The following is a 27,039-nucleotide window of genomic DNA, read 5'->3' as shown; positions in this document are numbered from 1 at the left end:
ACCCTGGACCCTGAACCTTCCCCCGAGTGGCAGAGTGGAACAGATTTGGGCACTAGTGATAGTTTAGGTGTGTGTGTTTTGGGAGGTTAAGCCTTTGTTTGGAAAACGGATAGAGTTTCGATAACTCTATTAAGGCCCGGACAAATTACGATAAATTAGTGAGCTTTCAGATAAGCTAGGAATTTTGGGGAGCACACCAGGGGAGCTATTTATTAGCCTGTTCGGGGGAATTCACATGTGAAGAGATTGGATTTGATAGCATTCTAGGAAGAACACAAAGATTCTACCTTTTGAAAACTTTAGGTGCACCATTTTCATGAGGAAATGACTTTATCAGAAACAAAAAAAAAAACATTGATCCGTTAAACAACTGTATTTCTTGGATATGATAAGCCGCCAAATTTTCCTGGGAATTCCCCCCACCAAAAGTACCAAACTCATCCAATGACACCCCATCTGTTCCCTCCTACGCTGACCAACATTTCCACACACGCAAAAATAAGTGTTCCGGAAATCATGCAAATCGTACCATGAAATCGCGAATATCGTAAAATGAAAAATATTCATGATTTTATGAATAAAAATTCATGATTACGATCAAAAAAATATACCTCATGAATTAAAATTCATTTTTTCATATAGAAAATTCATGAATTCGTGAATTTTTATTCATGAATTTGTGCTCGAAGTTCATGAATTCTGGAATATTTTTTATGATTAATTTTTGATAGCATAAATAAAATTCGCGAAATCATGAATAAATTTCATGACATAATGCATAAATTTTTATGACAAAAATATATGAAATCATGAATTTAATTCACGTTTACGAGTGTATTCGGTCATGTCTAATCATGCATATTTATTCATGTTTATTTCACGGCAAATTTGTAAATTTCCCGGTAATTAGCAAAATTCAAGCGGAAGTATACATTGCCATAACTTCCTGGCACATTTTTTTGAATTTGCAAAAAAAAAATACAAAAATTTACTGTTCTTATAACTTATCAGTTCGTCTAAAATTTTCATATCAAGGTATATTTAAGGTAATATTAATTTCTGAAGCTTTCACAACTGGGATCTTTTTGTAAAGCAACACAAATTACGATATTTTGGAATGACATTAAACTATTCTAATTCCGGTAAGTTTTTTAAACGAAAATTGTTGTTACATCATTTCAAAATAAGGTACCCCTAACCGCCAAGATCATTTTTTTTTTGATTTTGTTTACCATGGTCAAATTGTATGAATGAAAAAAATATCATTTAATGTCTCATTTTGTGCAAGAAGAATTTGGTTAATTTGTTTAAAACTGTTCGAGAAATTACAGTTTAAATTTAAGAATTTATATAGCACTTGAGCTACCAAGGGCGTAAGAGGTTTAAATAACAACCACTAAACTACTTTACTTAGCTATAAAATTTTTTTTAACCGAAAAAGTTTATTTGGCTGATTATTAAATCATTAAAAAATATCAAAAAACAACTTCGTATCATATAAAAGGTGTCCAAAAATTGCAAACATATTTCAAAATCTCGCTCCAAATATTTAAAAATATTCATAAAAATGATATTTCTTGTAAAAAAAGAAGCTAAATTCAATGCTTATCTATTTATTCATGAGCACAAACAAGTAAGATTTGTTGATGATAAAAGATTTGCCATAACAAAACCATATTTTGTTAATTTTTTTTTCATTTCACTTATTGTCTCGATATTATTCTTTATAATATTTTCTAAAACTATTCACAGAGTCATATTTAATAGCAATTTCATGGTTTTAAAGCATGAAGTCATTTTACTCGCTGTCCAAACACTGTGATTAGAAAAATAATACGAAATAAAAAGTACCAATGATTATTTTTTCATATTTTGTGCAAATTGAAAATTTATACATATATGCTTGATTATTTTTTTAACGATCCGTCAAGGCATTAATTAACCCTCGCACTTATTTTGAGCTATTTTAAACAATTTTGTTGAAGAATATAATTAGTACCAAGATTAAAACAATTTTCGATAAATTAAAAAATTTCCTGGATTTCTCTGGATTTCCCGGGAAATTTGTAACCCCGGGAAATTGGACGCTCTACCCACGACGTAAAGTTTCTGCATGCATAAAAAATTGTAAAATCGTGAATATAATTCATGAATTCATGAAGTTTTTTCATGACTTCATGAAAATTAGTCATGAAATCATGAATCACTATTATATTCATGATTTCATGAACGAAAATTGATTAACACTGGAACGCCCAACGCATGTCCAACTTACACAGACGCCCAAGCCTCCCAAAAAAGTTGGAACGGTAACTTCAACTCGCTGGTTCTCGGGCATTACTCAACTAATCGGGACGATTCTTGTTTCCAGTAATTTGTAAGAATGTCTAGATGATTCTAGAACTTTGCAGAACTTAATTTGATCAAATCTGTAATTTCTGCGACCGAAAACATCGTTCCACCTTTTTTTAAAACGACTGCCTCCGCGGAATTTTTGGCGAATTTTTTTTTACACGCGAAAAAAAAAGTTGGAACGATGTTTTTGATCGCAAAAATTACAGATTTGATCAAATTAAGTTCTGCAAAAGTCTAGAATCATCTAGACATTCTTACAAATCAGTGGAAACAAGAATCATCTTGATTGGTTGAGTTATGACAGAGAACCATTGAGTTGAAGTTACCGTTCCAACTTTTTTGGAGCCTTGGGCGTTGGAATGTTAATATTCGTAAAAATATTTGAGCCATGAACAAAAATCATAAATATATGAATTTTTATTCATGATTTCCTGAATAAAATTCACGAAATCATGAAAAGTATCACGAAATCATGAATCCAATTATTCAAGAATTCATGATTTCTCGCACACATTTTTTTCCGTGTGCCGTGTTGTCTTCTTCTGGGAAAGATTATCTTGCCATCGAGTCCTCTTGTTGCTGAGAAGATACATCGTTATATCTCGAGTGAGTTCTGTGTTTTTCACATGAATCGCCGGGAAATGACGCCAAGATGAAAGGTTCGATGAGAGATGCGCGACCCGCTGCTTCTGAGATAAACCAAGAGGGAGAAACAGCATAATTGCTTCGCCTTTGTTACAACAAGAGCCGATTGGTGTAAGATTTATGAGCGCTAATGACGAGGTATGTTTGTTTGGAACATTTGGAATCAGTGCGCTTAAACGGTTTCGAGATTTGGAGCGCTTTCTGGGACGAAAGGTGGGCAGGAAATCGATACTTGGATGGATTGTAAACGCAGTTTACACGCAGGAAATTGATTGCAAAACGATTTGAATGAAGCTCTTTTTTGTCGCGCTCAGCGATTTCCATAATTACAGTCATGCAAATCAGTTTGATTCCGGAAATTAATTACAATTCCTGGCCTGACTTATTGTCTTTAAATAATGCTGATTTATGCGTTTTGAGTAATGAATGGTGTTTGATATAATTATTTTCATAACGAGCTCATGAGCGTTATACAATAAATTAAAGATGATTAATTTGAATTGTTAAGTCGAATGCTTTTCAGAAAATTATAATGGGTTGATATGATATTCGCCCTTAAATCATGATATCAAATCTAGTAAATTACAACTTTACAGCCACATAATCCAACAAACTTTTAAAAGTCATTCCAATAAATTCCCACCACTTTTGTTCGAAAACTCCAGTCTCATTCCCTCATCAACACTTTCCAACTTTTTGCGCAGACAGAGACTTGCGAAAAGTCTCAACTCCCATGACGGAAAACTTCTGTTCTGCCCAATCGATACCAGCTTCTATTCAATCAGGACCCAATCAAAGCTTGTTATGTTCTTCTGCTGACAAAGAGTTGAGCCACCTGCTTTGGACGAAAACTTAAGAGACGAGACATCCTCCGGCAGGCAGGCAGATCTCAATTGGCACCATGATTGATGACTTCTCAGTTCTTTGCCTCAAAAAAGAGAGGTGGATTCTTTCAGCGAGGATGACAGTGTCAAGGTGAAACCTCCTGATTTTCGACCGGCACTAATTAGGATGACTTCGTGGAAGTCCGTGGACGCCTGATTCTCACGCAACTTCTTCCAAGCTCAGTTGCATTCAAGGGTGTAATTGAAGGGTTCGTCTCTTCCTCGGGATTCGTATAATTGAAAAGTTTGCAGAAATTTTGCGCGCGGTACACGCGAACCAAGTTGGCACTAATTACAAGGTAATACAGGTTTCTGAGCGGGAATTATGACAGGTTTGGCAGTCGTCGATGGTGGATAGTAATTTGGCGTGAAATAGGGTGCTTTTAATGAAATTGGACACGACGGTAATAAGGGAGCAGTTCAAGAGCAGTTTGCTTTATCAAAGGGCTTTGTCAGACCATTGCAAATATCAGAAAAAAGAATAAAATTCCTCAAATAATATAGTATGTTGCAATTCTAAAAAAATGTGCCAAAAATTCTTTTGAACAACAATCTTTTTTTTTGTAAAAATTGTTATTTAAGATTATTTTTTTGATTCAATGGTATTTAAAATTTTTCCATTCCAAGAATTTCGTATAAACATTAGTATTAACATTTCTGAAAGAATTTTCATGTGAAAACCCTTAACATTTGTTGCATTTACTACATTAAATTTAAAGCAATCAAAAAATCTATGTGTCATTTAAAAATCTGGTATGTTTTGCAAGCTTAAAATCATAACATTAGCTCAAAAATATTAATGATACTCTACACTTCAATCTAAACAAGGACGATTGTTTTTAAATAGGTAGCTCAAAAGAAATTAAAAATGTTTTAAAAGTTTTTTGCTGTGCTCTGGATTTTAATAAACTAAAGTTTTTAATTCCAATATAATTCAAATTAACTAAGTCTTTTATAAGTATATTTCTTTTATATTTGTTATATGACATGACTACAAAAGCTTGAACAGTTTCTTTGAAATTGTCTTATAAAACAAGAAGCGACAACAAATAAAATGATACCAGTCAATGTTTAATTTGTGCTTAGTTTAAAATTTCATGTTTTATATAAAACATGTTTTACAAATTATCTATAAATATCTACCGTCAACTGGGGAAAATCGGGACTACAATCTGAATAGGTACAGAAGATTTCTGAGAAAAAAAATGAAAATCGGCGTTCTAACTGTTTGGTTCTGTTCTTGTTTTAACCGAAGTCATTCAAAACATTTCAAATTTAAAATCTTAAATTTACGTTAATATGATACCCAGGCCTTTAAAAAAATAACTAATTAAATAGAACATAACAAAATAATTGCCTCTCAAAAATATATAAAATAAAATAGATACTAAAATTTTTTTAAGCGGGTCTGTAAACAAAATTTGATGGCGTTCTCAGTATTTCTAAACAACGCATTTTTGATAAAAAAAACGTTATTTAATCCACAGACAACAGACGTAGCAGCAAGAACAAAATAATTTGAATATCGTGTGTAAAAACATGGCGGATGATAAACTAACGCCATCTCGTAGTCTATTGCCACTTGCAAGAATAAGCCTGAATGTAGACTGCAGTGCACCGCAGCTTTTGCAGGAGCCGCATTCTGATTCTCACCAACATGATTTTTATGATGCTAAGTATTTTTTTATAAATTGATTTTTTTGCTCTGAATTTAACTATCTGAAGCGATTATCAAAATAATTACCTTCGACATTTCTAAACTATTTTTAGTCTACACATCAATTTTCTCGACGAAAAAGAGGCATGAAATTTTTGATGAGAATGAGAATGCGCCCAACCACGTGCTTTTCAATGTTGCTGTTTACACTTGAGAGCAGCGCGAGAGAGATGTCAAATCTCCTCTGCGACGGCAGCGCCACAAACGGCTTGCCATTCTTAATAAAACCGTTGCAAGCTTTTACACGAGCCAAAACGTCTGTTGTCTGGTGGTTTAGGTGGTTTATGCCTTCCTCTCATTTATAGAGTGATTCCAAAATAGATTGAGGTTATGTAAATTCAGACCATTTAACTGCTTGTAATTTTAGATAGGTAGATCCTGAAAATTCTTAATCCACAAGAAAGGTTATTTCAGAACCTTTCTAAAAATATATAATATGGCAGGTTTTTAAGGCAAAAACCACCCTTTTTGGCAAATTGTGAAATGTATATGCAACAGTTATTTAAGCATAACTTTTGATGTGCTTTACTAAACCTTACAAATTTCAATAGGGACTTATGGGACCCCAAAACGAACCGAATGAGGTCAATACGGTCAAAATCGGTTGAGCCAGTGACGAGATATTCCAGTGACATTGATTCGGTACACATGTCATACAGTCAAACACAGGAAAAGTTTCTTTATATTTCATCTTATAAAATCAATAATTATTATCTTATGATAAATAAAAATTTCAATATTTGTATATATTTAAAAAAAATCATAACACTAAATTATATTCAGTAAAAACACACAATATAAATAAAAAAAAATATTATACAAACTTCCTTACACACCCAAATTTATTTACATTTAACTTCCCCACTCTTAAATAATAATAAATATACACACCTATCTTTTCACTAAAAAAAAATACATCCCCACTATCTAAAAAAAATAAATATATATATACAATATATCATTTAAATAATCATCTTTAAACACTATTTTACACATAAATCTCTGACAATTAAAAAAGCGATACAAAAAAAAAAGTTATATCTTTTAATAAAAAAGAAAACAAATATCACTAAACAAACAGCTCTCCTCTCTACACAACCCATCTCTCCCTGTCAAGTTATCCGTCGCAAATTCACGAACGAAACACATTTGTTATTGTTACATCAATAAATAACCAACAACACAAAAATAAAACAATAATCTCAACAAACCAATTAACCTAAAAAAAACCCCCCATCAATTACATAAAACACACTAACATAATAAAAAAAATCAAACACCCCACCCTATTTTCTAATTATCTTCTACTACCAATCAAAAATACAAAAATAATATAAAAACACATATATAAAAAATAAGAATAACTAAAACCATTCTACAATATCAAATTCTCTAACATTTGTCTATACTAATACAATATTAACTTTATCACTTCAATCCCCACATACATTACTCAAAACATTTTAAAATTAAAATTTAATCAGAAATCAACATATTTATAATGAACTTACATACCAAACACACACCTCAGACACATTCCAACTTCCCCTTATATATATACGCAAAAATATAAAACCATTTAATAATACCAATCAATCTTAAAACAATAACCCACACATAAACTCTATAACATTTATAAACCCTACTCATTACTTCTACCCCACACTTACAAATAAAATAAAACATGATTTTCTTAGAACACAATTTGACCTGTTGTAAATAAAATTTGCAAGTCAACATTTATGTAGTTACAAATTCACAACATTCTTCCCTTCAATTAACTTTCAATCTCCAAGGTGTTTCCTTCCGAGTGTCTGCCAAACCCTCCAGACATGGTTTGGACTGCTCACCGCACGTGTAGGACCTCACACAAAACTAATCAAGCCGGAATTGACGTCCCTGCTGGAAATCAACTTGGCTCAGCGGTTCTCCTCACTGTGGCCCATCCATCCTAGCGAAGAGGCAGACTTTTCCCACGTGGAACTCTCAATATCACAGCAGCAGCCGCAGAAGACGACGAGCCTGTTGTGTTTGCTTCTAATCAACTGGGCTGTCGCCCACGTGGGTGCCACTTTCATAAGGATGAATGATTCGGTCTCTCTGAATCAACCATCAACTGACTTGCTGGAAGAATTTCAAGACCTTGCCACAACAGCTGGCTGGGAGGTGAATGAAAAATGACTTTCTGTTGCCGGGACGAGGTGGTGGGGAGGGGGATGTGCTCAATGCATTCATAATTAATTATTGCGCACGCTGTCAGGTGCCAATCGAGGGGATGGCATCCACACGTGTCAATCTGGGTGGGTTGTGGTTTTGTTTGGGTTCCATGACCAATGGTCTGGGTAGGAAAATTGGACAATACTGAGAATTGTGTGAAAGTGAAGAGAAATAATGTTGATAAGAATTTACTGTACCACTCATTTGAATTCTGAAAAGTTGATATTTTCAGAATTCATCTAGACGGTATTTTGTGAAAATATCTGGATCAAAAAACTTCAGAATTTTAGTCATGCCAAATCCATTCAAAATAGATGCAAATTTGAAGCTTTTTATTCGACAGAAAATCGAAATCAAATCTACCTCTACCGAAAGCTTGCCACTTCAATTAGTAGCAAAAATGGTGGCTGAACATAATCAAAGTGCGTGCTGATTTGCAGCGCACCGTGATAAAATGTTAAACCCCCCACAATAATTGGATTTTTAGTCCATTATTTATGCGTGTGGGCACGTGTGGGAGTTGGCACAAAACTGGCCAGTTTATTATTCGGAATTCTGCAGCACAGAAATCGAAACCAATTTTCATTGACCAACCAAAATGCAAACGTGACAATTTTGCGGAAAACAATTCGAGATGAACTTTGAATCAACTTGAAATGATTTCAACATTGCTGCATACCCCAAGTTTACCAGTTGGAATCGGTGTGTGGGCTTTACTGAATCAACACACGGTTGATTCGTAACGAAATATGTTGTTTCAGGGATATTTTACTGTGTGGGAGTGGACATTCCGTCCTGATTCGACACACATTTTCTGCGAGCTTATGTTAACTCTTGCGAACTGATGGACTTTGCTGCGGAAACATTGCGATTAATTTGTTGGAGATATTGCAATTAAATGTGAATACCGCTGGTGGGCCCAATTAAAATTGGTATTTTATTTTGTATGATGATCAAATATTGAGGTACGGTAAACGTGTGGGAAAATGGACAGCTTATTACTGATAGACTTTTGACTACAGCAGTGCGTCCATCCCGGGAATTCCCGGGATTTCTCCAAAACCGGGAATTCCCGAATCCCGGGATTTTTCATATATTGTCCCGGGAATTCCCGAAATTGAAAAAAAAAAAACAAATTTTGGTCTGCAAATTCAGTTTTGGTTGAGAAAATAGATGAATAGTTGAATACTTAGTAATCGATAAGATTTTTAAAGTATTAAAATGTGTATTCGGCATGTATATATCAGCATTGATGTAGATTATTTAGGAAAATTGTTAAAATGTTTGTTTACAGATCCGCCAAATTCCTAGCGCTTAAAACATTTTCTAGTATTGCTAGTATTGAGGTCATTCTAGTATTACTAGTATTGAGGTGATTCTATGATTTTAAGTTTGAAAACATAAAAACATTGATTATAACATAGATTTTAGACTGTTTCAAAAAATTCCCGGGAATTTTTAAACCAAGGAAAATTGGACGCCTTAGACTACAAATCTGTTTTAAATCAATTTGCAATATCACAAAAAAATACTGCAAAGACAACAAAAAACAAAAAAACAAAAAACAAAAAACAAAAAACAAAAAACAAAAAACAAAAAACAAAAAACAAAAAACAAAAAACAAAAAACAAAAAACAAAAAACAAAAAACAAAAAACAAAAAACAAAAAACAAAAAACAAAAAACAAAAAACAAAAAACAAAAAACAAAAAACAAAAAACAAAAAACAAAAAACAAAAAACAAAAAACAAAAAACAAAAAACAAAAAACAAAAAACAAAAAACAAAAAACAAAAAACAAAAAACAAAAAACAAAAAACAAAAAACAAAAAACAAAAAACAAAAAACAAAAAACAAAAAACAAAAAACAAAAAACAAAAAACAAAAAACAAAAAACAAAAAACAAAAAACAAAAAACAAAAAACAAAAAACAAAAAACAAAAAACAAAAAACAAAAAACAAAAAACAAAAAACAAAAAACAAAAAACAAAAAACAAAAAACAAAAAACAAAAAACAAAAAACAAAAAACAAAAAACAAAAAACAAAAAACAAAAAACAAAAAACAAAAAAAAAACAAAAAACAAAAAACAAAAAATATGATGAAAATATGATGAAAATATGATGAAAATGTGATGAAATATTCGTCAGCTGTGTGCTATCTTGTGACATAGACCATTTTGGTCGAAAATGAGTTAATGATGACGTTTTGCTATACTTAACAAACACTACAAGATGCTTTAACGCGATTTTGGAAACTCGCTTCCGTTTCTCGGATATCGCAATACACACTTGTGACATAGACCAATTTATCATCAAAATGATCGTGCACACTTGTGACACGTCATACATGTTGTTGGAAAATGTGGAAAATTTGTCTTGTTTTTCACAAATTTATGTTGATACACATTTTCTGAAGGCAATGCAATCTTTTGTTTTTGAAAATATTCTGATTAAGTCAGTTAAACTATTGATTTGAGCTTATTTTAGTTTGTATGGGAATTCTGTGCACACTTGTGACACGTAGTACAATTTTACTTTCGAAACACACTTGTGACACGTGCTTTTCAGATTTTTGATTACATAATTTACTGTATCTTTTAACTGGTGTAACCAAATCAGTTGAAACTTGGAGCGTTTGTTAAGCGATAGTATACGAAACGATTGCTTTAAATGGTTTGGCTCTACCATTCATAGTTTTAAAAATATTTATCATCAAACTTTAAAAATCGATTTTCTCGAATAGTACTAAATGGTCGTTGTCACAAGATAGCACACAGCTGACGATATGATGAAAATATTATGAAAATATGATGAAAATATTTTGTAAATATTTTGAAAAAATGCTGAATATATGATTATGCATTGTACTACCTTAAAAATTTACATTTTTATTTTGCTTTAGTAAACATTGAGATTGACACAAAACGTTTCTGCTCCGTCAACCACTTTTAAAATATTCAGTAAAACAAAGTTCTCAACTCAACCCGAGCATTCCTTTGAACTGATTGATCCATCAATCCCACATCCGAAATTGCTACCAGTGGAATGCCCCAAAATTTCCCAAGTGGAAAAAATTCAACCCTTGAAATGGCCGGAACTTTTCAACCAAAAAAACAGACACACACTCATGTGACCATGTATTGGAAATTTCTCAGGAAAACTGAGAAGAAAAAGTTCCAGTCTCAAAAGTTTTTTTCTCTCCACGCCGGAAGACTTTTGGCAAAGAACAACTTTCCGCTTGAATAAATTTTCACCTTGTGAAAAGTGGGCGATCAACCAGGTAAGACAAAATTCTGATGGCCTCCGGGCAGAGGATTGTTGAGAATCGAAAGCTGGATTCCAGCTCAAAAAGGTTCCAAGTGAACAATTAAATTTGAAAAGTTTTTCAGCAAAGTAATAATTTGAAAGTGAGAATTTTTTGTTACTAACCTCAAAAACCAAATCAAGCTCATAACAAGATAAACAACCAAATTGATTGATTAGCGAACTCTGTGTTTGTTGATGCTTCAAAATTAAAGCAGTTCCGTCCAAAACCCATAACGAACCATTTTTTTTTTTTGCGTAAACAAACACCAAAACATTTAAGCTTGCTTCAAGCGGAAGTGAGAGGAAACAATCACATCTCGGAGGGGTGGTTCAACGGAATAAAGTTCAACCATCATTGTGCTCTCAGCTTCTGCCGAATGCATGATTCATTCGACGACGACTGGCGATGAATTAATCATTCGAGTGAGGCACCTCTTGAAAGTTGAAATTTTCCAGCAGAATTGGCCGTAAAGTTGTTTTCCCCCCCTTCGACCGTCTGGCGTTGCGTTGGACAGCATAAATCAGCGGGATGAGCAAATAAAATTTAGCTTCCACTTGAGAGAAGTTAATTTGGAAACGGTCGGGGATCTGGCGTGCTTTTTCTCAAAGTAGAAAAACAGACATGGACGATTGGCAAATTGAGCAGATGAATGTGGGTCAAAAGTTTTGATCGGTTGTGATTGGTAAAATATTCTGAAAGATCCAAACCGAAAACAACGTTAAATTTCCAATAAATTTCAAATTCATTTGTAAAAGGCACCGTCATCAATTCAAACACCACCAGGAAATTGCCTCCTCCAGTGTCAATAGCTCATCAGCTAGGACCATTCGCTGAGTTCAATCCTTTGATTAAGTGTGGTGAGCAGCCGTGACAATCACGGTCTATCGACCACACCGCAGCTGGGTTCCGGGCAGGCACCAGCGGTCGTCGTGGCCAAATCGACAAAATGTCAGGCAACGCCGGTCTTTGGTGGCGTGGGATGGCATTCATCGGAAACTCATTACAATGGTCTGACCTGCTGCTGCTGCATTGTCAGCGGAGTGTTGGGGAACACGAATGGTGTTTTCAACTAGGGAACATGGTCAAATTTGACGTGGGATCCAGGGATAGTGGGATCACTGATGAGCTGGTGAGAGTTAAAATATTGCTTTGTAGCATTGATCTAAATACACATTTACCGACATGCTGTTCGATTTATTCTTCATGTAAACTAATGTCAAAAACATAAACAATGACTTTTATATCCCGCCGTTTGACATGGAGGATTTTTAAAACCCGCCAAACAAATCGCAGCAAACTGGTGGTTGCGTAGGAAAAAAAACTTGTCAAATGTTTACATTTTTATTTTCAGTCGCAACCTCGGTCGCAACGGTTCTCGCAGGTTCTCGCACCAGCGAATAAACTAGTTTGAATTGTTCCAGCATTTGTCTATCGGCAGGACCGTTGGCCGTCATGTCCAGCACATCGGCAGATCATCGATATCCGGATCAGTTCATGGATTTGTGCAGAAATTGAACTTGTCTTTGAAAATCACTTGGTTGGATCGAGCGGTGCCATTTACGCGAGCTGTCCGCTACCTTCAAAACAGGAGTTGGCCACCGTAGGGCGGGACCACAAGACGCCCATCGAACTGTGCGTCAACCGCCCGCGGTTTGGCCAGTGGTCGTCGCAAATTGGGTACTAAAGCCCTATGTCAATTTTTATGTACAACGGTAAAAAATACGCTTAAAAACCATTTCTGATCACTTTTTTTCATTTTAATGCAAATTTTTTTTTTGACTAGACAACATTTTTTCGATGGATCAACTATGGTCCCCTTGGAACGAACTGTCAAGTAGGAGCTTTTCTGTCAAGAAGGACCGCGAGGTAAATTTTTCAAAATTGGTTTAAAAATCCATGTTAAACTCTTTGTGGTCGTACAAAGGGTCATTGTACTCAGAAAAATAAGCTTTATCGCTGTATACAATAATATCAGCAATCTAAGCTTCATTTTAGGACCCAATTGTCCAAATTGTCACTGACGCGGGTTATCTGACCGAGGCAGATTTTGAAGCAATCAAAATATCGTTTTCAATTTCGTATTAATTGCTAGTTTAGATTTGCTTTTTCCAATTAAATGTATAAAATAATGTTTGTTTAAACATTTAAATATTCAACTGTTCATGGTTTATATAGCAATCGTGAATGAAAGTCAAAAAGATGTGCGACTTGGACTGACCCTTCGGACGCAGGAGTTAGATATTGATAAACTTTAAACAGAAAAATGCTGAAATTTCTACTTCAAGAATGATTTTATTTTAATATCCGAATATTTTTGATAAAAATAAAAGGTCTTGAATCTTGACAGCGTATTCCGTAGATGGAACATGACTCGTTTCCTTGACTTGAACTTGCGAGGATTTTCCTAGACCGATAAGAACCGTGGATCCTCAAAAATCTGCACCAGGAACCAACTACGGATAAAGCAGATATCAGAGCTGGTGGAATCGGGATCATGTTCTCCACGGTCAGGCTAGTGTCACTTAGGGCTAACGACCGTGCGGCATCCGCTGTGAACTGCATTTATCATCTCGAAATGAGGCACAACGTCCTCCTCCCGATCTGCTGGTTAGCCGTGACCTTTTCCATCACTCGTGCCAAATCATGAATAACGGGTAAGGCCATAGATAAAATGAGGACAACCCCAAACTTCATTCGCTTTTTTGCTAAAAAAAGATTTTTTAGTAAAAATCAAAAAAAGATTTTGTAATTCAAAGTTGTCGGTTCCGTTTCGTGGTCCCTCGCGTACAGTTAATTCTCCTAGGAAGAGGAGGAGTGCCCCTGCAAATGAATTAGTGTTTGAAACAGAAAGGAATTTTTGCGAAGAAAAATTCTACTGTTTTTTAAGAGTGTAGAAGAATAGAAAATTCCGGGTGTTTATGGAGCGCCAGTTAAAACAAAGAGCCTTGGAAGTTTTTGAAGAGTGCCGTTCATGGGATCGTGACCTTTGGAAGTTTGAAAGAAGATGGATATCGGTACTGTTAAGAGTCCGATGGCGATGGTGTGGGAAACCCTGGCGCAGTCGAAGCTGTTGGACGGATCGACTGGAACGGGATAAGGTTGCGGATGTACAGCAGAATCCCGGTGAGGAAGTTCCATTTTTCTTATTTAATCACTTTTGTCATATATGCCAAGCCAAGGCAAGAACTTTTTATAATTTTTGTGTGAAAGTTCTGATTTCCATGGCCTTCTTATTTTTTTTTATTTTTTTTTCGAATCCACACTGGTTTTGATTGGTTTCGCTCAATTAAAATTTTCAGTGTTAAACAAAAATTTTCACATGATATATTTTTAAATATAAAATTATTAATTTGTTACAGGTACTCTGTTTAAGTTGTGGTGGATATTGGAAAATAATTTTTTTTTTCTGATTTTCTGATTTGAATGTAATAAAGTTAAACAGATTACAAACTTTTGTTCAAAAATGTTTCTGCTATAAAACAGATACAACTTTTATTCAGAGTAAAATTATTCATAATTTTAATGAAAAAATAAAACCGATTGAAACTTTTGCGACATTCATTAATTTATTAACGTCCGTTTTTATCAATTTTGAATTTCCAATTTGTTTACATATTTAAAAATAGAAGTGTGGGTGATAAGGTGGTAGTTACAATCATTTCAAATTAATGAAGTAGTGTGCTGAATATTTTTCTATATTGATGTTTTACTGAGCTCGATTTGCTCTCCATCGGCTTTTTATCATTTCATTTGAAATTTTGAAAGTATTTTTAGTATTGAAAAAAATAAATATTTTAAAAGTGTTTGAAGTATTTAAGTATTGAAAGTTTTAAAAGTATTTTAAGTACCAAAAATATTTAAAGTATTAAAGTATTTAAAGCATTCAAAGTATTAAAAGTATTCAATGTATTCACAGTGTTCAAAGAATACAAAGTATTTTGAGTATTTGAAGTTTTGAAAGTATTTATGGTATTTAAGGTATTTAAAGTCTTTAAGGATTTAAAATATTTGAAATATTTAAAGTGTTTGAAATTTTTGAAGTATTAAAAATGTTTAAAGTATTTTAGGTATTAAAAGTACTTAAAGTAGTTAAAGTATTTATAGTATTTAAAGTATTTAAAATATTTAAAGATTTTAAAGTATTTAATGTATTTTAAGTGTTTAAGGTATTTAAAGTATTTAAAGTATTTAAAGTATTTAAAGTATTTAATGTATTTAAAGTATTTAAAGTATTTAAAGTATTTAAAGTATTTAAAGTATTTAAAGTATTTAAAGTATTTAAAGTATTTAAAGTATTTAAAGTATTTAAAGTATTTAAAGTATTTAAAGTATTTAAAGTATTTAAAGTATTTAAAGTATTTAAAGTATTTAAAGTATTTAAAGTATTTAAAGTATTTAAAGTATTTAAAGTATTTAAAGTATTTAAAGTATTTAAAGTATTTAAAGTATTTAAAGTATTTAAAGTATTTAAAGTATTTAAAGTATTTAAAGTATTTAAAGTATTTAAAGTATTTAAAGTATTTAAAGTATTTAAAGTATTTAAAGTATTTAAAGTATTTAAAGTATTTAAAGTATTTAAGTATTTAAAGTATTTAAAGTATTTAAAGTATTTAAAGTATTTAAAGTATTTAAAGTATTTAAAGTATTTAAAGTATTTAAAGTATTTAAAGTATTTAAAGTATTTAAAGTATTTAAAGTATTTAAAGTATTTAAAGTATTTAAAGTATTTAAAGTATTTAAAGTATTTAAAGTATTTAAAGTATTTAAAGTATTTAAAGTATTTAAGTATTTAAAGTATTTAAAGTATTTAAAGTATTTAAAGTATTTAAAGTATTTAAAGTATTTAAAGTATTTAAAGTATTTAAAGTATTTAAAGTATTTAAAGTATTTAAAGTATTTAAAGTATTTAAAGTATTTCAAGTATTTAAAGTATTTAAAGTATTTAAAGTATTTAAAGTATTTAAAGTATTTAAAGTATTTAAAGTATTTAAAGTATTTAAAGTATTTAAAGTATTTAAAGTATTTAAAGTATTTAAAGTATTTAAAGTATTTAAAGTATTTAAAGTATTTAAAGTATTTAAAGTATTTAAAGTATTTAAAGTATTTAAAGTATTTAAAGTATTTAAAGTATTTAAAGTATTTAAAGTATTTAAAGTATTTAAAGTATTTAAAGTATTTAAAGTATTTAAAGTATTTAAAGTATTTAAAGTATTTAAAGTACTTAAAGTATTTAAAGTATTTAAAGTATTTAAAGTATTTAAAGTATTTAAAGTATTTAAAGTATTTAAAGTATTTAAAGTATTTAAAGTATTTAAAGTATTTAAAGTATTTAAAGTATTTAAAGTATTTAAAGTATTTAAAGTATTTAAAGTATTTAAAGTATTTAAAGTATTTAAAGTATTTAAAGTATTTAAAGTATTTAAAGTATTTAAAGTATTCAAAGTATTTAAAGTATTTAAAGTATTTAAAGTATTGAAAGTATTGAAAGTATTCAAAGTATTCAAAGCATTTAAAGTATTCAAAGTATTTAACTTGTGAGGAATATTGAGCATAGTTTGCCATTCATCTGCATTGACTATTTCTTATTCCTGATTTTCTGTTCTTCTTTTGCTCTCCCTATCATCTGTCTCTTTTTTGTCATTGTGAGGGGATCATCGATCCATCCGCATTGACATACTATCTTTTCATTTTTCTGCCTTTCTTTATATTTTCCACTGTCTTTTTCACACTTACTACCAGTCTTTGTGAGGGGATACTGAGCTCGATTTGCTCTCCATCCGCATTGACCTTTTCTCATCTATGATTTTCCTTTTCATCAGTAGTTAGAATCAAAGCCGGGGATCGGGGAGGGAGCATCAGGGCAGTGGACGGTATGCTGTAATGGCGGAGATTGGATGTAGATAGTGGAAGACCAGAACTACGTCACAAGGGGGAAATAGTTTATTAATTATACAATTCTAAAGGATTGTCTAATTACTACATCTATTGACCCCTGTCAGTCTCCAGCTGTCTGCCGCGCCCTTTTAGGCCCCCAACAGGGTGCGAGCCCTGTTTTTCAGCTTTGTCAGACTTTTTTCGGAGTTATTGGAGGTTACTGTCGGAAGGAGATTCTCTTGCCCTGAGGACACCGTGAGTGATTTTGCTCGTACGCGTCCAACCACCCCCTTTTGGCCCTTCATACGGCAGTAATTTGAAGATACTCCCTTTAAGTCTGAGCCACTGTAATTCTAGGCAACCGCTACATAGGTCATCCTTGTGGCCCTGTTGGTTATCACATCAAATCAAATCAAATCAAATCAAATCAAAACAACCCCAAACTTCATTCGCTGGTGCGAGAACCGTGCGGCTGAAAACAAAAATGCAAACTTTTGACAAGATTATTATCCTTCGAAACCAAAGTTTACTTTGATTTGTTTGGCGGGATGATACCAACCCTCATGCCAAACGGCGGGATATAAAAGTCATTGTTTATGTTTATGACATTAGTTTACATGAAGAATTGGGATGATTGGGCCGCGCAAAAATGGTAATTTCGGAAGCTAATAACTTATAAGCTAAAAATCCAAACAGTATGGTGTCTTTGGAAAATTTAATGAAGATCTTAGTTCTGGGGGGAGACAAAAACTTTAAATAAAATTTGTATCAGACTTATCAGCCAAACATAAAAAATGCGTAAATAAATTCTGCGATACAAAAAATGGAATCAAGTCTTCCCCGTCCCCCCTCCCCCCCCCCTCGCCCAACTTGAAAGAGTAAAACTGCCACTTGAATTTCTAGAAAAGTGAGATTTTTTATGGTTTTCTCGACAAAAATAATACATTTTATAAAATATTCCTAATAGTTTGCATGCTTTAAAACCAAATTCTGCATTATTAAAAAAATGCGTTACTAAATACTTTACAAATCATTTCAGTTGTAATACTCTGAAAAATAATACTAAAGAATTTATAAATATATATAAATATGAATTTATAAATATATATTTCTTCCTCAAACTTTTACGGTTTGTACCGTTCTGTTATCCCAAAATTTGAAAATTGATTGAAAAGTCTTTTTTTTTTGTAAATTGATAAGCAGAAAAATGCGTTTATCACTGTGTTTTCAATTATTAACAATAGACTTAAGTTTTTTTTTACTTAAAAAATCATTGTTGATCAACCTATTTTCCCAAAAAAAATAACATGTATTAAAATTTGGCTTCATTGTTAATTTTTTTTACATTATTTAGCTTCTGTATAGCTGATTTATTTTGAAGGTTTTCTTTTCAATGTTTTGGAAAAAAGAGTCTTGTTTATAGAAAAAAATGAATGTATTGTTTTTTGGTTTGAAAATACTTTTTTAAGGTAAAATTACTAAGGATTTGAAATCAACTAAACTTCTTTTGATGATATGCACCATTTCTATGTTGAAGCTTCATATTAAATAATTTCATGTAATATAAAGTTAAGGTTTGGTGCGTGTTTTTTTTTTTTTTTTTGGAAAACTGACAATTTGAATTTGTTTTTATAGGATGTTAAAATATTTTGGAATATTCCCAAGTAACCACAAGCACTAAATTGAAGTATTAAAACGAAGTTGACTTTATAGCTGTCGGCCACCATTGCTAGTACCAACCACTAGTGTCTTCCTTTTATCTACAAGGACTTCGCCGCCCTGGGCTCCTAAGTGTATGAAAGTATGGCACGGAGCGACGGCGCCGAATACCCATATTTACACAAAGAATTTAAGTGCGCCCGCCGCGGGATTCGAACCGTCGACCTCTGGATTGTGAGTCCAGTGCGCGGTCCGATTGATCCACACGGGCGGGAAATTGAAGTATTAATTCAGTACTAAATCAGCACTGGAATGTTTTGAAGTAGTAAATAAGCTTTGCGAATGCTTCAAAGTACCAAAACTTTGCAGCATTACAACTGGCATTAAATCACCATTTACGACCTTGAAAATGTGCTTCAAAGCATTTGATGTTTATCAACAAAGTAACCCATCGATACGGGAAACATTTCAACCAGGCACGCTCTTATTGACTTTAATCCTTCTCGTGTCATATCGTTCTAGTTAGCGTGCGGGCTAAGGCGCAGTTCTCCCAATGTGCATCAGTTTAATTTTTGCGTGAACTGGGTTCAATTCCCGCTGATTGAAGTGTTTTTTTTTGTTTTTTTTTTGTACAAAAACGCAGCCTGTAATTAAGTCAAATTTTTCAAAACATATTCCCATAGCACAAAGGACATTATCAAAAGTTCTCTGGTAAATTGAATGACTTTTCTCACAAGCAAAAAGCTGCTTTCCGGAAGTCTGATACACTTTGTGAAATTTTGCCAACCGTGGACCAAGCACTCCTCGGAAAAGCAGTTCCCGTTAGCCGTTAGCCAGTGCTTGTCCCTTTTAACCCGTAATTAATTGTACTGCAATTGCTGGCCGCAATTTGCTGAGTGATAATCGATAACTTCCGTCCAACGAAATCACAACGGAAACTCGAAACAGCAGAAAGAAAGTCTTAATTAATGTTCGATGCTTCAACCACATCGATTAAAACTTTCAAAACAAACACTAAATTCCGAATACATCAGTTGGCTGGCGCGCATCCTGGAGATCGACGAGAAAAATGTAAGAATAACATCAAAGTGTCACACTCACACATGAAACGCAACAGGAGAAAAAAAACAAAGGAGGCCCACCACCAAGTGTGAGTGGAGCAGCTGTTCTTTTTTTTCCCCAGCCTTGACGTCGATAAAGCAGTTTGTTTTTGTTCGAGCTTTCGGCGAAGCATTAAATCGGCATCACTGTGCGCCACTTGAAATATTTCTCAAGGGCAAAGTGCTGATTAAATGTTTTGAAGCATTATTTGCTGGTATTAAATGCCAATATAATGCTGATTTAATGATGCTATTTAGTGCTTCGCGGTTACTTGGGTTTTGCTTAGCTGCATCCTTGAATTAACTTACCAAATAAAAAATAACAAAAATAATCTTTTCAACTAAAGATATATCGGCATTTTTTAGGGTATTGTTAAGACCTGAAAATTGTACATCTCGTAACATATTAAAAACTTTTCAGGGCTCTTGGGAACTGTAGCGAAATTGTCTCTCAAAACAAATCTATATATCTATATATATAAAAAATTTCGATGGTTTTGTTCGAACGCGTATCAGTTGAACACGAAAGGTCGGATCGGGGCGCTCTTTGCTGCGTTGGGTTCGTATAAGCACAAGGAAGGTTTTTACGCAAATAAGTTGACACTTTGGCCTCTCTGGAACCGATTCCGGAGCATCGGCAAATTGTATGGAAAAAGTTACGTAAAAACAAATTTTGATCAAAGGAGGCTAAAGAAGCAAAAAAGCTGAAAACGTCAACAAACGAAAAAAGGCAGAACGAAGTCTGTCGGGTAAGGCTTGTATTCTATAAATATCTTGATAGATATTTTATGAAACTTGCTAATAAGTTGCACAGTTTGACAATTTTAAATCATATCGTGATAGGTGATTACATTGAGGAAAATTGCTCCATTTTTAATATTTTTTTAATTTAATCCTTTTATATAAAAAAATAACAGAGCAGTTCTCTACGAAATCGGCCTTTTTTCTATAATTTTAATTTATGTATTTTTTTAATACGGCTGAAACTTTTTTGGTGCCTTCGGTATGCCCAAAGAAACCATTTTGCATCATTAGTTTGTCTATATTATTTTACATACGAAACGAAGTTGACTTTATAGCTGTCGGCCACCGACCAACCACTAGTGTCTTCCTTTTAACTACAAAGACTCCGCCGCCCTGGCCTCCGCCCGCCGCGGGATTCGAACCAGCAACCTCTGGATTGTGAGTCCAGTGCGCGGTCCGATTAATCCACACGGGCGGGACAAATCTGGTAAAAAAAATATATTTATGAAACTTCGAAAATCTGGATTTTTTTTATCGATTTGGTGTCTTCGGCAAAGTTGTAGGTATGGATATGGACTACACTGAAAAAATATGATACACGGTAAATTTTTTTTTTGAGATTTTTAATTTCACTGTTTGTCACTAAAACTTGATTTGCAAAAAAACACTGTTTTTCATTATTTTAAATTTCTGATATGTTTTAGGGAACATCAAAATCCAACTTTTCAGAAATTTCCAGAATGGGCAAAAAATCTTTGACCGAGTTATGAATTTTTGAATCAATACTGATTTTTTCAATAAAAGAAATATTGGTCGCAAAAAATTTTCAACTACCTTTATCGATGAAAAATCAAATTCACAATAAAAAAATACTTCAGTAGAAATTTTTATAAAGTGCACCTTTTTCAAGTTATAGCCATTTTTAGGTAACTTTTTGAAAATAGTCGCAGTTTTTCATTTTTTTTAAATTAGTGCACATGTTTGCCCACCCTTGAAAAAAAATATTTTTGAAAAGCTGAGAAATTTCTTTATACTTAGTTTTTTTTTTTTTGAACTTTGGTGATACGACCCTTAGTTGCTGAGATATTGCCACGCAATGGTTTAAAAACAGGAAAATTGATGTTTCCTAATTCTTACCCAAACAATCCACCATTTTCTAATGTCGATATCTCAGCAACTAGTGGTCCGATTTACAATGTTAAAATATGAAACATTCGTGAAATTTTCCGATCTTTTCAAAAACAGTATTTTTTTCAATCAAGACTAACATTTCAAAAGGGCGTAATATTGAATGTTTAAAAAAAATCTTATTCCAAATTATGTTTTAATAATGAGCAATTCCATGCCAAATAGGGAATCGGTTGTACCCGACCCTCTCCGATTTCAATGAAACTTTGTAGACATGTTAACCTACGCTTATATAAGCCATTTTTGTGTATATGGAGCCAGTTCCACACGATAATGACATTTGAGAAGGGCGTAAGTGTTTTAAATATTTTTGTAATTCGGAATTTAAATATTTCTGTATCTCGAAGCCGTTGCATCGTATCAAAAAGTGGTCAAAGACAAACTTGTAGGAAATTTGACGGGCTTTCCGAAAAAAATACACTGAAAGAAAACAACACTCAACTTTTATGAGATTTTTGATTTTTAAGTTTAAAAGTCGAATTTGAGGGGGAGCCCACGATTTTTTTTCGTTCAAAATTTTTGTGAAGATAGCCTAAGATGTTACAAAAAGACTCACGAAAAATGCAGGATGGAGCAACTCACCTAAAAAAATACAAAAATCATTTACTGAAACTGTTTTTTTGAAAAGTGCTTTAAACGTCAAAATTTTCAAAAACTGAATACGGGAATCGATTCCTCAGACAATTTTACATTAAAGTCTCCATATTGACCATTGTCCTATCTCCAATCCTTGTGAAGATACAGCGATTTTAAAAATAAAAATGTTGAAAAAATAGGTTTTTTAGTGGTTTTTGGCAATTTCTATATGACAGACTTGATTTTTCAGTCTCGTAAATATTTTTATCGGAAAGCTCGTCCAATTTCCCATAACTTTGTCTTTGACCACATTTAAATTGGATGTATGGGCTTACAGATATAAGCTAATTTACTATCCAGGTTACTATACTACACTGAAAAAATATTATGTTTTCAGTTATGAGCAATGTAATTAGCTTATATCTGTAAGCTCATACATCCAATTGAAATGTGGTCAAAGACAAACTTATGGGAAATTGGACGAGCTTTTCGGTAAAAATATTTTCGAGACTGAAAAATCAAGTCTGTCATATAGAAATTGCCAAAAACCACTAAAAAACCTATTTTTTCAACATTTTTATTTTTAAAACCGCTGTAACTTCACAAGGATTGGACTTAGGACAATGGTCAATATGGAGACTTTTATGTAAAATTGTCTGGAAAATCGATTCCCGTATTTGGTTTTTGAAAATTTTGACGTTTAGAGCACTTTTCAAAAAAACAGTTTCAGTAAATGATTTTTGTATTTTTTTAGGTGAGTTGCTCCATCCTGCATTTTTCGTGAGTCTTTTTGTAACATCTTAGGCTATCTTCACAAAAATTTTGAACGAAAAAAAATCGTGGGCTCCCCCTCAAATTTGACTTTTAAACTTAAAAATCAAAAAATCTCATAAAAGTTGAGTGTTTTTTTCTTTCAGTGTATTTTTTTCGGAAAGCCCGTCAAATTTCCTACAAGTTTGTCTTTGACCACTTTTTGATACGATGCAACGGCTTCGAGATACAGAAATATTTAAATTCCGAATTACAAAAATATTTAAAACACTTACGCCCTTCTCAAATGTCATTATCGTGTGGAACTGGCTCCATATACACAAAAATGGCTTATATAAGCGTAGGTTAACATGTCTACAAAGTTTCATTGAAATCGGAGAGGGTCGAGAAAAAAGTACCTGAAAAATTCCTGTTTTGGGCTGGAATTGCTCTAATTTATTTCCCGATAAATTTCACAAAATTTTGAACTTGAAAGTATCAAACTATAAAAATGTACAGTCCCGTTCTTAAAACTCACTGTTCAACTCATATATATCTCTCACAATGACTGCCTGTAACTCTAGCCTCCAGGGGTGCCAGGTTGCCAGATAAATCTGGCATTGCCAGATTTTTTGGGTGCCAATTTGGAAAAAAATATTTTTCTATTTCTTCCTCAAATTGTTTTATTGATGCATTTTGTTTATTTTGTGAATCTATAATATATAAAAAGTGATAATACACTGTTTTTGAACACAAAATTGCTAATTACTTTGAGAAAAGTGGCTTGCCAGATTTTTTCCAGATTTTTTGCCTGATTTTTTTCTGTTCAGACCTGGTAACCCTGCTAGCCCCGGCCATCCAAGGGGTCTAGGAAATGGAACAAAAATAGTTGCAAAATTAATGCTCCAACTCCACCTCCTCCATCTCTCACCCCCCCACAGAACAACTCCACCGGGGGACGGACACGTGTACGAGCATTAAATCATTCACAGTCTGATGGTTAGTAGTGGCACTACCGATGTAACCCAGGTGGAACTCTTGCTACCTTTACCTAGTGACGGGTCTCGGCGGAAGTGCTGCATACATAATGGACTCTTTCACGCTTCGGGAAAGGGGGACCTCTATACCGTCAATTTGATGACATTAGCTGAACAGTCAATCGCCTGGATAATGAACCGTGAGATGTGGCTTTATTTTATTGTCAGTTTTTATTTACAATTTTTTGTCGGTGCAATTTTTGCCTGCTCAAGTGAAATTCCCCAGTTGTCAAGTCATGACACAGTCCACAACTTCTGAACAACAAAAAACTTAAACTTGTTCATTCCGAGACCCCCGCGAAAAGGCAGGTTTGCGCATGGATTCGCTTGAAAGCTCACGTGGATCCGGTCTTTGGGCAACTTCTTGCAGCTAGAAGTGACGACAGACGCCGGCAGTTTTTGGTGCGGATTCAGCGAAGCGGAAAGGACGTGATTCGTGGCGAGGGCCGGACGGTGAGATATTTGAGGTTCTTTGAACAATTTTTTTTTTCGGGCTAAAGCAGCAGAAACAGCTTCTAAATGTTCTAATGTTTGACTTTTCTTTTTGAAAGAGGTGTATATTTTAGTGGAAAAATGTTTTTTTTTTATTTCAAGCAATCTACATTTTTTTTGTATTTTTCAAGAATTTACTGACAGATTGCAATATTTTTTGGAAACAAACCTTGATTCTAGTGAAAAATAAATATTTCTGAAAATGGTCAATCATCACTTCTAGAAGATTTAGTTCAAGCTTCTGCCACCAAGCCATTTCGCGTGGACTTTGAAAAGTTAGTCGCTTTTTCTTCGGAACTTTTCAGCGGGGGGATCGCATTAGAAAAAAAAAACCAACCCAGCTTCACCCAGAATCGTGAGCGCACGTGGCGCGGCGTGGTGCGTCATTCGGGTGTTTTTCCTCGCAGGAAGTTGCCAGCAATTGAATTGAACGTAGCTTTAAATTGAATATCGCTCTCTTTTTGGCGAGGACGTTTTTGAAGTTTGGACAAAAAGTTATGCCTAACATTGTTGGAGGTTTCAATGTGAGAGCGAACTTTGACGGTGAGTTTTGAAATCAAGTTAGACCTAAATTGAGTGTTTTTGGGAAGTCTATCAATTCTGATTTTCTTTTGAATACATTTATAAACTAAAACTAAACAAAAAAAACCAAGTCCAATTTAAAATTTCGCTCGAACAAATCGACATTCCCATAACTCAAAACATTCCCCAACTGGCACAATCCAATCACACGTGATTGATTCTGCAAAAATTTTGCAACATCAGCTCGATATCAATTTTGGGGCTGGTCCCCTCTCCCGGGAGCAAACTTTGAGCAAAAATCGTCATCGCGTTGCGACAGAAACTACCCAAACTGGGTGGTCGTAAATTGGCGCTGAAATATGGGCTAAAATTCTGTGAACTTCATTTTGGAAACTGGAGAGCCGGATTTGTTGGCATCAATGTCATAAATCACACACACAAAACTGGATGCCTTCATATTTGGTGCTGCTGCTAGTTCGAAGTGGAATGAAATTGAAAATGGTTCGGCGAGCACACCGGGTTGAGGCTTACTTTATCGTGTTTGATGAGATTGAATAGAGACAATTTGATGAAATGAAATCCCTCCAATATATTATCAAATCAAATTACTAATAGACAGTGCGGTTCGTAGGGAGATTTTCCACTGTTGAAAATTAGGTGATGGAACCTGCCGAGTTTAATTTTGCAGGTGTTTGGCACGGATTTATTTGGAAATTGAATCAGAAAGACATCAACCCACTCATTAGTGAAATTGGATCATTATAATCTAGAGTGGCGTGAAAATGTTCGTAGCATTGAAATAAATTAAAGCCGTAATGATAAGTCATTTTAGAGCATGGTTGAAAAGCATTAACTATTTGCATTTTTAATATATATTTTTATAAACTTACATATCAATATCTCCTTTCTATATAAACAAGATAATAGACGACATACCTGAAATGAAATAGAAAAAGGTGCAGATGGTTATGTTCTACATGACCAATATGATAAAGAACTTTGTACAAAACTCCTAAAAAATATTCTATTTTATTTTATATTTTTAAAACATTGCCTATGTATTTAATCCTAAATAATTTATTCCTATAAAATGTTTTCAATCTTTGGCACCTCTGTGGAAATAAATTGCCAAAACACGAAAATATTTCCAAAACAAGTATGGTTCGGAAAATGTCCAATCAAAATGGTAATTTTCATGTCCAGTATCAAAAACCATGAATTTTGATACCCATATTGCCCCAAGTCGTATGGTTCGATTAATGTCCCCCCGGTAGAACCTTCCCGAGGGCACTGGCCACTCCGGGTGTGGCCAATCCGGTAAAAATGGCCATTTTCATTACCAGTTTCAAAAACCATGAATTTTGATACCCATATTGCCCCAAGTCGTATGGTTCGATTAATGTCCCCCCGGTAGAACCTTCCCGAGGGCACTGGCCACTCCGGGTGTGGCCAATATCCTATAAATGTGGTCCCAAGCCCATTGCCTTAAATCATTCTGGTCTGGTGACCGTCCTTACAATCTTCATAAGAACAGAATTCCTCCCAATTTAGTGCACAAACTGTGTCTTTCAATGTTTGCGTGTGTGTGTGTGGGCAATAAAATTACCACCGTGGATCCGCCTTTGTCGAAACCTCGTTAGGCACTGAAATTTTCTGAGGCTATCTGGTAGCTTAAATAGTTCGCATGAAATGTGGCAACAGTGGTGCAACATTCTCGCGTGACAGTTCCACGAAAACAGGAGAGGAGGCTAAATTTGCTAAGTGCTCTCAGCCAATCAGCAGTCGGAATTTTTCCTGCATTCATTTTTTATTTTCATCTTAACTTTTGAATACTTTAACAAAGTTTTATCAACTTTGTGAGGTAGTCTACTTGCAATTTAAGACTTCCCCTTTCGTTTGGTGGATAAAGCATGCAGATTGCTTGAATTGGGTGGAAGATATAAGCGTTTAAACAATTACACAAATCGTTACAC

At 33.6% G+C, this 27,039-nt stretch overlaps 2 protein-coding genes across 2 annotated transcripts in view; both read right to left on the bottom strand.

The window, feature by feature from the left end:
* The window catches only part of LOC120426583 (insulin-like growth factor-binding protein complex acid labile subunit), a 222,694-nt gene that overhangs the window by 151,587 nt on the left and 44,068 nt on the right, over positions 1 to 27,039 (bottom strand). The gene's annotated exons all lie outside the window — the stretch shown is intronic.
* Positions 13,529 to 27,039, bottom strand: part of LOC120426584 (uncharacterized) — a 33,048-nt gene continuing 19,537 nt past the window's right edge. The window contains exon 3 of the mRNA XM_052706885.1: positions 13,529 to 13,577. Within this exon, the coding sequence (XP_052562845.1) occupies positions 13,529 to 13,577 (49 nt within the window). The remainder of the gene's footprint in view (positions 13,578 to 27,039) is intronic.

The sequence above is a fragment of the Culex pipiens genome, chromosome 2 (assembly GCF_016801865.2).
Source record: "Culex pipiens pallens isolate TS chromosome 2, TS_CPP_V2, whole genome shotgun sequence".
Taxonomy (NCBI): Eukaryota; Metazoa; Arthropoda; class Insecta; order Diptera; family Culicidae; genus Culex; species Culex pipiens.
Note: the sequence above shows the minus strand (reverse complement) of the source record. Positions and strands in the feature narration are given on the sequence as shown.